The sequence below is a fragment of the Dendrobates tinctorius genome, unplaced genomic scaffold, assembly GCF_039654945.1.
Source record: "Dendrobates tinctorius isolate UK_male_01 unplaced genomic scaffold, ASM3965494v1 ptg000030l, whole genome shotgun sequence".
NCBI classification, from domain to species: domain Eukaryota; kingdom Metazoa; phylum Chordata; class Amphibia; order Anura; family Dendrobatidae; genus Dendrobates; species Dendrobates tinctorius.
In genome coordinates, this window is record NW_027361698.1 from 28,346,188 (window position 1) to 28,361,426 (window position 15,239).

The following is a 15,239-nucleotide window of genomic DNA, read 5'->3' on the forward strand; positions in this document are numbered from 1 at the left end:
TCTAACCATGCAAATTGTGCAGATGGCATTGTATAATTTTTTCATGCTATCACAATGTGTAGCCCAGACTGGTACATTTCTTCAGTTTCAGGAGGTAGTGATGACCCTAATATCTGGAAGTCAGGAAAGAGCAGGCCCCAGTACTTCTGTAACTGAAGGTGCCCTTATCATACCAGGGCAACATTTTCCAGTTGAGGTCACTCATACCTCAAAGAAATGAAGGTCACAAAAAAGTGCCGAGTGTGTTACAAAAAGGGGGATACGAAAGCACAGCATTTGCGACACCTGGTCCAACAAACATGGCCTGTATATATAAGAATGCTTCAAACTGTACCAAACTTCTATGGACTACTAAATTTGTTTCTGGCTAAGAGTGCTTTCACATTGCTTTCTGCGTCCCCGTCGAGGCATACGTCCGAAGTCCCCCTGCAAAACAGGGTCGATGGGGCAACAGACTGTAATGATGATGGCAGAGTGAACGGTAACTCTGTCGTGCTATTTTTTCAGGAGTATATGCCTACAGGAGGTGGACACCCAGAAGCAGTCTACTACGTCTGAACGTCCGCCTCCTGTAGGAGTACACTCCTGAAAATGATACACGGAAGGGCACATGGTCAGTGGTCACCATTACATTCTATGGCCCAGTCATCACATTCCTCCGGACCCAGTTTTGTTCAAGGGATATGAAAGTTTCCTCTATAGGTTTCTCATATATATTGGGGCTTCACTGACTCCAACAGAAGTACAAAAATCACACTGACTATGCACCTCACTTACTGAAAAAAAAGCCTGAAGGAAACAGTCCCCAAATAAGAAGAAAACACCAACAATGCTGCCAAAGAAGTCTGGCTAGACATTTCCATTATAATGTCTATGCACCATAAACTTTAGGCTTTCAAATGGATTAAAGTCATCAACATTACAAACCTGTCAATCAATCTGGGTCTACATATACAATATATACTATATTAAAGACAAAAATGTCCAGGAAGGATGGGAAATCTTGAAAAATGAAATTCTCAAAGCACAATTGTTAACAATTCCGAAAAGAGGGAAGAATAGGAAGCATTTAAGGAAGCCAGGATGGATGAACACAGAACTTAAGCACATGCTAAAAAGGAAGAAAAAAATGTTTATAAAATGGAAAGAGGGAGGCATATCTAAAGAAGAATATAATGCTGTCTGCAGAACCTGCAGGGCACAAATCAGATTAGTAAAGCTGACAATGAATTGATGCTTGCAAGAGATGTCAAAAGCAGTAATAAAGGATTTTGGGGATATGTCAAAAGTAAAAGAAAAGTCAAAGATGCTATAGGATTTTTACAGGATGAAAATGATGAAATGGTAAGAGAGGATGTTGAGAAGGCCGAACTTTTAAATTCCTATTTTGCATCTGTCTTCTCTCAGAAAGGAAATGTAACATCAACTGTTCTTCACTGTCCTATTAAGGGAATAGAAGAATCCAAGATATCTATAAACAGAAATATAGTGAGGAAACACTTAGCTAACCTAAATGAATTCAAGTCTCCAGGTCCAGATGAATTACACCCCAGAGTACTGAAGGAGATAGCAGAAGAAATTTTTGAACCCCTCTCCATAATCTTTGAAAATTCTTGGAGAACAGGAGAAGTCCCAGAAGACTGGAGAAGAGCGAATGTTGCTCCTATCTTCAAAAAGGGGAAGAAGGTGGACCCAGGCAACTATAGGCTGGTGAGTCTGACTTCTATACCAGGAAAGATCTTTGAGCAAATTATTAAAACAACATGTATGTCAGTACCTGGATAAGAATGAAGTGATTAAACAGAGTCAGCATGGGTTTGTAACTAATAAGTCATGTCAGACTAACTTAATTTCCTTCTATGACGGAATCACTGATTGGGTGGATCAAGGAAATGCTGTAGATATAGTATATCTTGACTTCAGCAAAGCATTTGACAAAGTATCTCATACAATCCTTATTGAAAAAATGACTAAGTATGGAATGGACAAGGCAACTGTTTGGTGGATTCATAACTGGCTTAGTGATCGGACCCAAAGAGTGGTCGTAAATGGCTGCACATCCAGTTGGAAGAATGTCTCAAGTGGGGTACCACAGGGCTCTGTCCTGGGCCCTGTATTGTTCAACATCTTTATCAACGATTTAGATGAAGGAATTGAGGGTAAACTGATTAAATTTGTTGATGACACAAAGCTAGGAGGGATAGCTAATACTAGAGAAGAGAGAGAGAGGATTCAAAAATATATAAAATAAACTGGAGAAGTGGGCAGCAACTAACAGAATGCTTTTTAACAGGGAAAAATGCAAAGTACTACATCTGAGCAATAAAAATGAAAAAAAGCATATACAGAATGGGAGGAATAGGGCTAAGCAACAACACATGTGAAAAAGACTTGGGTATAATAATAGATCACAGACTGAATATGAGTCAACAGTGTGATGCAGCAGCAAAAAAGGCAAATGCAATTCTAGGATGTATTAACAGAAGCATACAGTCTAGATCACGTGAAGTCATTATTTCCCTCTACTCCTCTTTGGTCAGACCGCATCTGGAATATTGTGTCCAGTTTTGGGCACCACATTTTAAAAAAGACATCAACAAACTGGAGCAAGTTCAGAAAAGAGCGACCAGATTGGTGACCGGTCTGCAAACCCTGTCCTATGAGGAAAGGTTGCAGGATTTGGGAATGTTTAGTTTGCAAAAGAGAAGACTGAGAGGAGACTTAATAGCTGTCTACAAATATCTAAAGGGCTGTCACATTGTAGAAGGATCAACTTTATTCTCATTTGCACAAGGAAAGACTAGAAGCAATGGGATGAAACGGAATGGGAGGAGACACAGATTAGATATTAGAAAAAACTTTTTGACAGTTAGAGTGATCAATGAGTGGAACAAGCTGCCACGAGAAGTGGTAAGTTCTCCTTCAATGGATGCCTTCAAACAGAGGCTGGACAGACATCTGACTGGGATGATTTAGCAAATCCTGCTTTGAGCAGGGGGTTGGACCAGATGGCCCTTCCAACTCTACGATTCTATGATTTGCCAATTAAAGGAGGTTTTCTACCTTTGGGGACAAATTTTTTTTTTCTGTAACTGTATTTCGAGCTAAAAATGATTTTTGCAATTGGCTTTCATTAAAAATGTAGCATTGTTTGGCTTTTACATGTTGTTAGTTTCCTTGAATATTCAACTTTGATGATAGTAGCTCAGAAAAAGACAGAATATACTTCCGGTTTGTCCATTATAGCGTGATGACTGATGATTTCTCAGTGAATGCATTCTGCTGTCAACAAAAGGCAGTGCAACATAGATGATAAAAAAAGCAAATGATGCAAATTTTTTTAATGAAATCAAATTGCAAAAATAAATTATAAAACAAAATACATGCATTTAGGGAAAAAAAATCCTCAAAAAGGAAAACAATAGAAATGAGTGAAAATGTTCAGAAAACGATTGTCGAATCTGAATTTGCCATATTCGTACCGAATTTATGTTTGACAATCGTTTCCCAACATATTCGCTCATCTGTACTCCCATGGCGTTCACCTAACTAGTGGACAACCCCCTTTGCGTTTACAGTATACCATTCAAATGTAGAAGTAGGAAATAAAAGCTGTAAGGCTAGTTTCACACTTGCGCCTTTTTGCGCAGCGTTTCGAGCGCACATGATATGCATGCAAAAAACGCTTACAAACGCTTGTAAACGCTGCGATTTTTCGCTGCATCATCGTGCACATTACGACAAAAAAACGCAGCGTTTGTATGCGGTTTCAAGCGCTTTCATGCATTTGCATTTTTATGCGCATGGTGTCACAATCACAGGAGCAAAATCCTTGAAAAATTCTTGCAACAGACACCACCAATGGGAAAGCAGTGGGCTTGTATTATGGGAATTCTTTATATAGACCCTGTTTACAGCTGAATTCTTCACATTTGCTTTCATTTTCTCTTGACAACATGGATCTACGCTGGAAGAGTTTTCACTTCAACTTGGATCTGGACATCGCGATTGCTCAGGCTTATGCAGTTGCTTGTCATCATCAAAGGGAGAGAGAGAGAGAGAGAGAGAGACAGGGAAGACGGCAGCGGCAGCGAGTGTGTATACATCCGGTTATTGAATTCCGGGAGAGCCGTGGAGCGTACCACACCCTCTACAGCGAGCTCCAGGCAAACCAGGATAAATTTACTGATTACACACGGATGTCCCAATAAAGCTTCAGGGATTTGCTTGGTCGTGTCCAAGATGCCATCCGGAGACAGGCACACAGCTCCGTCGTGCGATTCCTCCTGAGGAACGGCTCCTGGTCACATTACGGTACGTAGTATTGCAAAACCAATGCCTGCATAATTTTCTTTGTTCTCACATGTACGATTCCAAAGCTGGCAGAATTATTGTTCTGTCACGTAGTTAACCAAAGGCTGCAGTATTATTTTTATGCCATGTAGTAAAGAAAAGGCTGCATATTTATTTGTATGCCCTTTTTTTTTTCTTGTTTTAAATTTTATTTTTTGGTGTTGTAAAAATCCATATACACAAATATTAATTTTTGTTGTTTCTCGGTTTCCCAGATTCCTGGCTACTGGAGAGAGCCTCTCTTCACTGCACTTCCAGTACCGGATAGGAATATCAACCTTGTCTGGAATAGTTGCAGACACCTGCCGGGCTTTGTGGGACGTTCTCGGTCCCGAATTTATGCCCCTGCCCACCGTGGAAAAGTGGATTGAAGTTGCTGAAAGATTCTGGACAGTCTGCAATTTCCCAAACTGTTTGGATGCCGTTGATGGGAAACACATCCGTATTATAAAACCAAAAAGAACAGGCTCTGAGTACTATAACTATAAAAACTACTTTTCTACAGTACTCATGGCCATTGTGGATGCAGACTGTATGTTTGTTGCAGTTGACATTGGTGTATTTGGCCGTGGGAATGACTTCCAGGCTTTTAAGAACTCTGACATGGGCTGGAGGTTGTATGGCAACCAGTTCAATTTCCCCATGCCATGGCCTCTTCCCAACACCAAAGGTCCGCCACAGCCCTTTGTAATGGTTGGGGATGAGGCATTTCAGATGTGCCAAGACCTGCTCAAACCCTACTCCAGCCGGGACTTGGACCACACCAAAAGAATTTTTAATTACAGGCTGACCAGGGCCAGAAGAACTGTTGAGTGTGCCTTTGGTATACTTGTCTCCAGATGGCACATTCTCGTCACAGCCATTAATCTGAAACTGGAAACAGTGGATGAGGTGGTAAAGGCCTGTGTGGTTCTACATAATGTTGTGATGGTTAGAGAGCACCCGAACTTTGAACTCAATGATGCAGCTTCTAACTCATTGCTTGAATTTACTCAGCACCCTCTCAGGTCATCCGTTGAAGTTGGCCAAATGAGGGACCAATTTGCGGCCTACTTCAACTCAGATGTGGGACGGGTGGAATGGCAAGAGCAAATGGTGTAACAAAGTTTTCTTTTGTGTGCATGTTAATAAAAAACCTGTGTTGATACCTGTACCGAGTGCACTCTGTCTTTTTACACTTCAATACAATAATCAACTGGCCAGGTGTACCAGTGAAATCATGATGCTGTGTTTTGTGCATCATGAATTTACTAGTACTCCTGACCAGGTGACTATAGATACACACAAGTTGTATGATCTTTATCATCTCTACACTTTGAGTTCAATTTGCTGCGACGGTGGAGATAATACAACTAATTTTTGTGTCACCTGACCTGATGTTAAAAATAGTGATTTGGGAATGCAGCAGCATCCCTCACTATTTATGACACCTAACGCTGGGACTATAAATATTACTTGTAGTATCATCACTGTGGCTTCAGTTTGAATGCAGACTGTAGACATAATAAAGTTTATACAACTTCTACAATACCCAGGCCAGGTGTCATGCTGAAGTGAGGACGCCAAAAGTAAAGCATCCTGACTTCAGAAGGTTATCACACATGGGCAGGAGAATACACATAAGAGGTAAACTGCAGCATCGCTACAGTCTGATAGAAATATATGCAGACTGAAGCGACGCTGCAGGTTAAAACTCATGTGTATTCACCTGCTCAGGTGTGATAGTTATGATACAAGGGCAGGGTATTCTACATATGACGTGTATTTTCCCCCATCATCTCCAGTCCTCAGTTTATCAACACATACTGAATAGAGGACCGTGTCCGTGAGGAGAAAACGAGGGAATGTGGATCACCCCTCTGCTGCTCGGCGGTGGCGGTGCTCCTTGAAGGAGAAGGGTTGTCGGTGCTTCTTGTGGAAGAAGTGGCGGTGTCCCTACGAGGAGAAGTGGTGGCGGTGCTCCTAGGAGAAGTGGTGGCGGTGCTCATAGGAGGAGAAGTGGTGGCGGTGCTCCTAGGAGGAGAAGTGGTGGCGGTGCTCCTAGGAGAAGTGGTGGCGGTGCTCCTAGGAGGAGAAGTGGTGGCAGTGCTCCTAGGAGGAGAAGTGGTGGCAGTGCTCCTAGGAGGTGAAGTGTTGGCGGTGCTCCTATGATGAGGAGTGGTGGCGGTGCTCCTATGATGGGGAGTGGTGGCGGTGCTCGTAGGGGGCAAAGTGGTGGCGGTGCTCCTATGATGAGGAGTGGTGGCGGTGCTCCTAGATGGAGATGTTGTGTCGGTGCTCCGACCAGGAGAATAGGTGGCGCTGGCCAAAGCTGGTTGTGCGGTGGCGGTGCGCCAAGATGGTGGAACGGTGGTGGTAGTGAAGCTCCAGACAGGAGCAGCGCTTGCCATGGTGGTGGTGGGGGTGGAGTGTCCACTAGCACTCGGCATTGGTGTGGTGTATTGGTGTCCGGCTTGGCTAGGAATGCAGGTGGCCGTGCAGTGGTATGCAGAAGAAGTCGGTACTGTGGTGAAGCGAGTCAGTGGTGGCACAGGTGGGAATGACACCACTGACTGCTGCACGTACTGATTCTGCTGCATAGCCTGTAAGTAAGCAGTGTTGCAGGCCTGTAACACATTCAGCTGTTGCTCAGGACTAAGGTGTTCCGCCATGCCCCGTTCAATTTTACTAAAAAAGTGGTGCGATGGTCTGTTGAGGTCGGCCTCCAGCCGATCAAGGCGCTGGTCGACAGAGTGGAAGTGGAGTTCCATGTGAGTAAAACCGCGTTCCATGAGTGAAAAAACGCTTTCCACTCTGTCTGACAGCAACTTGAGGCTGGCATGAAAGGCATCACTCAAGTGCATGAACTCTGGCAAGACAGGCCTGTCCGAGGCCCTCTGCCGCTGGCGGGTAGTGCCCGCATAACCAGGGGCAGAGACCTGGGACAGGGGAACACCTGATTGACCAGCTTCCTGGTCACCAGCTGTCCGTGTTGCTGACCTGCAAGTTGCTTCCTGGCTGTTGGATGGCTGGGACGGGTTCGAGGTCGATCGATGAAGGACCGCTCCAGGGACAGGTTGCAGGGTGCTGCTCCAGGTGCTGTGGAAAGAAAAGTAAAACATTACTATCATGCATTTTCAAGAAGCGTCAGCTGTGGAATAGAAAGGCACAGGTTATTAAAAAAAAAAAAAATACTTACGCTCTGGTGGCAAGGACCGGTCTTAGGAATGCCAACTCGCGATGATAGCGGTACTTTGTTCTGGTCCTTGCCGCTGAACCACTGTGAACCTGTCCCTCAGCACGAGCATCAGTGTTGAAGCGGTCCTTCATCGAGCGCCAACATGTGCGGACTTTGTTCACTGTTGAAAAAACAAAAAAAATGTTATACAGTGCACTGATAGCAACATCATTATCAGCACACACACGTGCGTGAACTTGGCAAATATTCAATGCGGCATCACAAAAGAATTCAATACAAAATGCAATCACTGTTGATCCTGAGGACACTGGTGTTTACTGCAAGAATATATCTTGCAAGAAACACACCATTATCATCAGCAGCAAGAGTTAAAGCATGATCAATACTGCATTACAATACACAATGCAGTCACTGTTGATCCTGAGGGCACTGATATGTTTCCTGATAGAATATACAGTATCTATCAAGAAACACAACAGTATCCTCATGAACAAGATTCAAAGCATGATCAATACAGCAGTAAAAAACACAAAGCAGTCACTGTTGATCCTGAGGACACTGTTATGTTCCCTGATAGACTATATCTATCAGAAAACACAACAGTATCCTCAGGAACAAGAGTCAATGCGGCATCACACAGCAGGCAAATACTTACTAAACGCCTTTTTGGAAGCTGCAGAGGTGCTGTCCCAACCCTCCATCAACGCTGTGGCCACCTCATTACAGAGCTGCCGGGTAACCACAATGTCCTTGTACTGCTGGTCACGGCTGTCCCACAACGGGACACAGTCCTGGACAAGGCGGATCAGGTGCTCGTTGTCAAGATAGAGGTCTTCATCCCTTTGTGGAACGTAGAAAAAAAAATTATAATCTTGGAAATTGATGAGAATCAAATAGAAAAAAAGGAAACAGAAAAGAAGAAAGATATAGAAGATGAAAAACAGGACAGAAAAAAAGGAATAGAAAAAAAATAAAAAAAAAAAAAAAAAGACATTCAAAGACTGGATACTTACATTGCGTCTCCTCGCCGTGACTTGGCTAGGCTGCTCCCGCTGATCTGCCTCACTTGCCGGGTCCGATGCTGAGGTCTGTAAAAGAACACAAATTATTACCCATTTGTGGAGGCAGCTATACTTACACAAAGGCAGCAAAATTGAGCTCTGCTTGGGCCAGTTCTTCTTGGGATGGTGAATATTCTGATCCAGAAGACATGCTGGAATAAAAAAAAACAAAAAAAAAAAACATTAGTACATAATACACTTTAAAGGACAAGCACACATATATAGATTTTAGAATACTCACATTTTAGCTGTTGAAGCTGTAATCCAAAGTTGTGTCTTGTCTCTTGCTGGGTGGGTGTATTCTCTCAGGGCTTTATCTCTTGCAGACTGTAGAGTAAGTGATGTGGCACTACAGACACCTTCTTTTATGTATCCTCCTCCAAAACAATGTTGCTTGTTTAGGGGGTGGATTAAACAAATGTCTAGACATTGTATACTCTGAAATCGCGCGCGCTCACAAAGCGCTGACGTGCGCACTTCACAGCGCACGTCAGCGACCCCATAGACTATAATGCTTCTTTTTGGCGCATTGCGAGCGCACACGCGATTTTTTAACTATGTTGGGCGGAACAAAAAATGCAACATGTAGCGTCCGGCGCATCTGGTCGCACACCTGGAAAATGCGCAGCGCACGAAAATGCTGAGGCACGCGTGCAATCGCTATTTTAAAGATAGGGGACAATTGCGCGTGCGACCGATAGCACACGATGCGCTGTGCGATAAAAAGCTAGTGTGAAACCAGCCTTAGACTTTAAATACTGCGCTCCACGTATAGTGACCAATAAAATAAGTGGTTCGCCAGCAATCAAAGAATCCAGATAGATTTTATTGGATTTCCATGGAATACATGTAACATGACACGGAGCAGTAGCTGTGGGGGCGGTACTACGTCCTGGAACGCCAGGACCCCCATTTTCCTGTAGCTGGACACTGTACCTAAAAGGGGCACTGCACCCTTTGCAGACTGCATGATGCTGGTGACTTTGGCTGGCTAGGACCAGGTGTTTAATGATGAGGACCGCCACTCAAAAACAAACTGCCTTTTACGGACCAAGAGCTTGGGGAGAGGAATGTACAGAGGTTCATGGGCACAACACTTTGTGGACATTTCTCTTAAAACATAGAACATCTTTATAAGCATTTCGTTCCTTCCTAAGCTCACTGTCCGTTGACTTCTCTCTCTGGCTTCACCTTCACCAAGCACAACACCTCGGGAGCTTTCCTAGGCTCCAACAGCACCACTAACCAGTAGGAGACAGTCCTATTCTTCAACTGACTGGTCTGCATCCTTTTCCCCTTAGGGGAGCTACTTGTGCCACAATGGCCGTTACTTAGCTTCTTTGCTTGCCAATGCCTTGGAACTACCTCACGAGGCACTCTCGCTTCATCCCCGCATTCCTTCTCAGCGCTACTCCGTCACTTGACTGTTCGATAGCTCCATACAGTCTTGCTAGACTTCCTGCCCCAGACCTAGTCTGCAGAGAATCACTCTTAATGATTTTCCTTGTCTCCCCTCTGGATCTCGCCATCAGTTATCTGTGTCCGCTCATTTTCGGGAAACCCAATCCATGTGGTTCTGCCAAGTACTCAGGCCAAAGGTCTGCTCTAGCTGCTGGCTAGGCCCCATCTTCCTTCCTGACCGGAAACGCCCTCTGTCCCTTAACTTTGGCTCCTTCCACTCTGACATAGGCCCAACCATTAACGCTACCTATCTTTATCAACTACCTGTGGCTGGACAGAACACAACCTTTCACTAAACGCACTTGCAAAAATCACGGCACATCAAAATACTCCAACAATACACGTGTCTTCATGGGGGAACGTGGAAGGGAATGCCTCCACCTCCTTACATACACATGTATTGGTTTGCACTGAGACCTCTTTATTTTTTGCATGCACTGTGGTGAATATCTGGCATTTACTCTGGATTTGGTATCCTTTGCCTGGGCATCCTGGCACATGTGAACCTTTTCTGTTGGTGTTGTCTCAAGCCTCTTTGCCAATATATAGTGATGATGCAATTATTTATAAAGAAAAAAAATCATCTAATCATCAAGACATCATTTCAGCTTCTCAAGAAAATGTGCCTATAAAAAGAAATCATTACCTCATTTAACATCCTGAATTTTACAGCACCGATAAGTGACTTGGCTTGCAAGCGAATATTCATCTAATGGTACAGGATGCTACATAAATGGTGCTCTGGTTTTTAGAAATAGCATTTTGAAAGAAATCAGATGCAATCATTCCTGTGATGACTACAACCTCATACCCGTTAGCACCAGGAGGGCATGACTGCTAATGTGTGCACCACACCTCAGCTATTACACCTGCCACAATGTGTCCATTGCTCTGTCCCAGGGTGGACTTACTGAGGGGGAATTAGGCTTCAGGACAGTTAATTCTAAACCAATTTTCTGGAGAAAAAAAAAAAAAAGGTTAGGTGGGGTTATAAAGGGAATCTGAAAGAAAGCCCGATTCCAGTGATGTTTCACTTACTGGTCTGCTTGGTTTAGTTTTCATAGAATCCCCATTTAGTCTGCTGCAGATTTAGTACAGCTAGGAATTAAACTGTTAAAACTGTGTAAACCCAGCCCACAGCCCTGATTGGAAAGTTTAAACAGGAGGCTGCAAATGTGAGCATACTGCTATTGAGTGGTGGAGGTGGGGTTACGCAGATTAGCTGGCCTGGGCTGCACATGAAACCTAGTCCTGCAATGTTCTCTTCCTGCTGATAAAATGCTAACTGCATTGAAACTACAATACACAGACTAATAAATGACATATCACTGGATTTAGGCTCTCCTGCTCTATACTATGCCGCTCTCAGTTTAAATAGCAAAAAACTGCTTACAGATTCCCTTTTAGAGCTAGATAGCTTGACTAACTGTAGTCCAACAGATTTAGTATAATTTATGGCAACAACTTGGTGTAATTATATAGTGTTAATGCATGACTGCTCATAGCAAGCGTAGATTTAAAATTCTTGCACTCCTAAAGATTTCCCTTGGCATCACAGACTTAATTTTGGACTTTTGAGATGTAAAAATATTTTGAATTAAAATAGATGACTCCCAGTAAGTGCAAATAACCTATTGTAAATCCCAAACTTACACTCTTTGATGAATAGGTAAGTGAGCGTGAGAATGACAGTATGACCGCTATACAGATAGTCTCCACATAGCACATGAGAGCCGGTTATCGTCAATCCTCCTCCTGTTATTAATCGAAAGATTCTTTGTAATTTAGCGTAGGAGTCTCCATTCAACTAAGAACGAAAAAGAAAAAAAAAAAACACGTCAGAACATAAAGGAAAGGGTCCATCGACAATGCAGTGCTGTAAAGAAAAGTGTAGGTGGGGGGGGGCAACCGACAGGGGGGTGGTCCGTTACTGGCCGCAGACAGACTCGAGACAGAGACAGGATTATGTCCAACAGGTCTTCTTTATTGATCGTAATCTTCCACGACCCACAGCTCCACACAGCAGCTGTACAATACGCTCCACAGCTCTACACAACAGCTGTTCGACAGGCCCCGCAGCTTCACATAGCAGCTGCTCGACTATCTCTGCTGCTTCCCACAGCAGCTGCTCAACTATCCCCACAGCTTCACACAGCAGCTGCTCAACTCCGCACACAAGCCCGGGTACCTTCACTCTCTTCCTTTAGCTACTGAACGTCCCTCGCGGTTCTTCCATTGTGGCTGCCCTAAGCCTACCACCACAGCGGTTTACCAGTCCGAGTCCATTCTTGTTATGGTACCCCAGTCTGTTTCTGTCTGCGGCCTCTCCTGTCCGGGCCACCCCTCGTGACCTATCTCAGCTGTCAGTCCTCTCCGGAGCCTTGCCTTAGTCCTTTCTGCTCAGCGTAGTTCCTGTCTCCTGGGCTCCCGTCGCTGTCTACCTTTTCCAGAACCTTCCATCTGCCTTTTATCACCTTCTGCTCTGGTAACCCCGCCCCCCATGACTCAACGGTTTTCTTAGCCAATGGCCTACCTAAAACTCTCCACTCCCCTCTAATGGTCAAACTTCAAATCTACACCCTTCCTTCCCATCTCCAGCTGTTTCCCCTCTTTCACTACAACAGTCCACCCACAATACTCCACACCTCTGCCTTCCCACTGCAGACAGGTCTGTCCGTCCACCTTCCCTACACTCCCCCTTCCTTTATCCATTGTCGTCCTCGACAATCTTGTCTCCCTCCTTTCTATTCTGAAACTTTCCCACCTTCTTTTGTCAGACCGGTTGTTGGGCCAGGCCCGCGATACGCGGGGGCTGAACCAAACCGGGAGCAATCATGCTCCGAGTAGCTCACGGCTTACTCGCCAGCACGTACGCCACCATGACAATTCCTTCAGGTTGGGTTAGGTCCATCCAGACTACTCTACGGATGTGTACCTCCCACTGCTCTCCCCTTCTGTGAGCCTGTTAACATCATGACCGAGGCCTTGACCTACCAGGTCATCGTCAGCGTCCTCCTAACCTTCTGGGGTGTACGTCTGGTACTCGGGGCCAGACTTTGGGACTGTCTGCTCTGATTCCATCCGTCTCTTCTGTCCCGTCACTTTAAGTAGTCATAGTCGGAGTCTTTGTCACACTTAGTAACCGAGACCTGTTGAACATTTTCATTTTTCAAATAACATTTCAAAACAATGATACATATTATACACAGTGTCAACATACACCACTTTGGATGGGTATAACATTAACCTTGTTTCTGACAACATACTACATTAATTAACTTTCTACATGTAAGCTATTCATCAGCTCCGTTACCTAGTTGCTAAAGAACTACGCTTGGTATAAAACTATTCATTCTTTCTTTCTCACTATACCTATGTCTCTATCTATCAGCACCATTTTGCAACATTGCAAACATTGTCAAAAACATTTTTGTTTTCAAAACATAACCATTGTAAACATTGGTGCCCCCCTTCCTTTCAAGAGAGCACCCCTCCCCTTCTGCATCCTCGCTACACCAAGAGTGGGCACTTATTACCCAATTGAGGACTTCAAACTGTCCCCAGGTCGTGCAAAGGCGCACGACAGTCCCGGCAGTCCATTTAGCAGGATACTCCGGGCCACCTCCTGGCGGGTGATGTTTCGCCAATTAGCAGGGAACTCCACAGCTGTGAAGTCCCCGGGATGCTTTAAATGTCCTGGGCCTCGAGTTTCCCTGATGCCCGAGACCCAGGAGTCCTTGTCTCTTTCTATGGAGGCTCATATCCCTCAGGGTAGGTGATGACTGCTACCGCATAGCAGCCACAGGGGCAGTATTCGTTGTAATAGGAGACCGGGTCTCCCTCCCGCAGAGCCCGTCCATGTCTGATGGGGGTCACATTGAGGTAGTCTTTGTGGCCGGTGGCGAGGACCCGGATGAACCCATAGCCTTTTGCGGTGTTAGTATGTACAAGCCGCCCATATGATTGAGGGGTAGTCATGGCTGCCTCTCCCTTCTCGTTTAGCAGTGCCCACACCTCCCGCTCTTTGGCCTCCTTCTGTTCAATAATCTCCGCAACACAGGCGGAGGGTCCGGTGTAGGCTGCAGAGTCCAGTGGGCGGGCCGCAGTCAGGGTCAAGAACGGGGCAGAGGCGGCCGCGGATATTGGGGAGCAGGCCGCACCCAGAGTCACGGACGGGACAGAAGCGGTCACAGGCATCGGCGGGTAGGCCGTGGAGCAGGCCGCAGCAGGGATGAAGGCGGCCGTGAGCTCCGGTAAGAAGGCCGCAGCAGGGGCCGCGGATGGAGCAGCGGCGGCCGCGGATGTCGGTGAGTAGGCCACGGCGGTCTGGGGCGGGGCTGAAATGGTGGCAGGCCCCGATGGATAGGCCGCCGCCGGAAGATGGAGTGCGTCAGGGGTGGCCACAGGTCGGTTCCGCGCCGGCGACACGGAACGAGGTGCCGCCGGGTGGGGCAGCTCAGGATCGCTGACAGGAGCCGCAAAGTCATCCGGGGCCAGGGTTGCTGAAGAACGGGAGGTCAGGCGGGGCGGCCGGTTTCTTGAACACGGGGCATGGGGGCGGGATCTGCCTGCGGTGCCGCCGGCTGAGCCAGAGTAACGCTCACCTTCCCCGGCATCGCGGCTCCCGACAGTTCATCCCGCAGCTCCTCCAGCAGCAGATGTTCTTCACTCCGCCGTCCGGCAGTGCCAGCCTCCAGGCCCGATGACTCCGCACGGATGGTCGGCAACACCTCCTCTAGCAGCTGTTCCTGGTGGTCCATGGTGGCTGCAAACTCCTGTACTTCTTTTTGGCGCCAAATTGCCACAGCCATTTTTAACAAGGCCTTTTTCACTCCAGATCCACCTGCAGATATCCAGCAATTCACAGTCCAGTTTGTAATCCACAGGAAAAGATCTTCAACCCGTTCAGCTTGGGCCCTTTGAATCTTCAAGGCAGGCTTACCGCTGAAGATGTTGTATTTGCGGTGAAGATCCTGCCGACTACGCCAAATGTAGGTAGGGGGGGGGCAACCGACAGGGGGTGGTCCGTTACTGGCCGCAGACAGACTCGAGACAGAGACAGGATTATGTCCAACAGGTCTTCTTTATTGATCGTAATCTTCCACGACCCACAGCTCCACAAAGCAGCTGTATAATACGCTCCACAGCTCTACACAACAGCTGCTCGACAGGCCGCGCAGCTTTAC

The 15,239-nt window shown here is 46.0% G+C and overlaps 1 protein-coding gene across 4 annotated transcripts in view; it reads right to left on the bottom strand.

Moving 5' to 3' along the window:
- Positions 1–15,239, bottom strand: part of SGMS2 (sphingomyelin synthase 2) — a 121,262-nt gene that overhangs the window by 38,888 nt on the left and 67,135 nt on the right. For all 4 annotated transcript variants that reach the window (XM_073571991.1, XM_073571992.1, XM_073571990.1 and 1 more), the window contains one exon: positions 11,707–11,860. In XM_073571991.1, the coding sequence (XP_073428092.1) occupies positions 11,707–11,860 (154 nt within the window). The remainder of the gene's footprint in view (positions 1–11,706; positions 11,861–15,239) is intronic.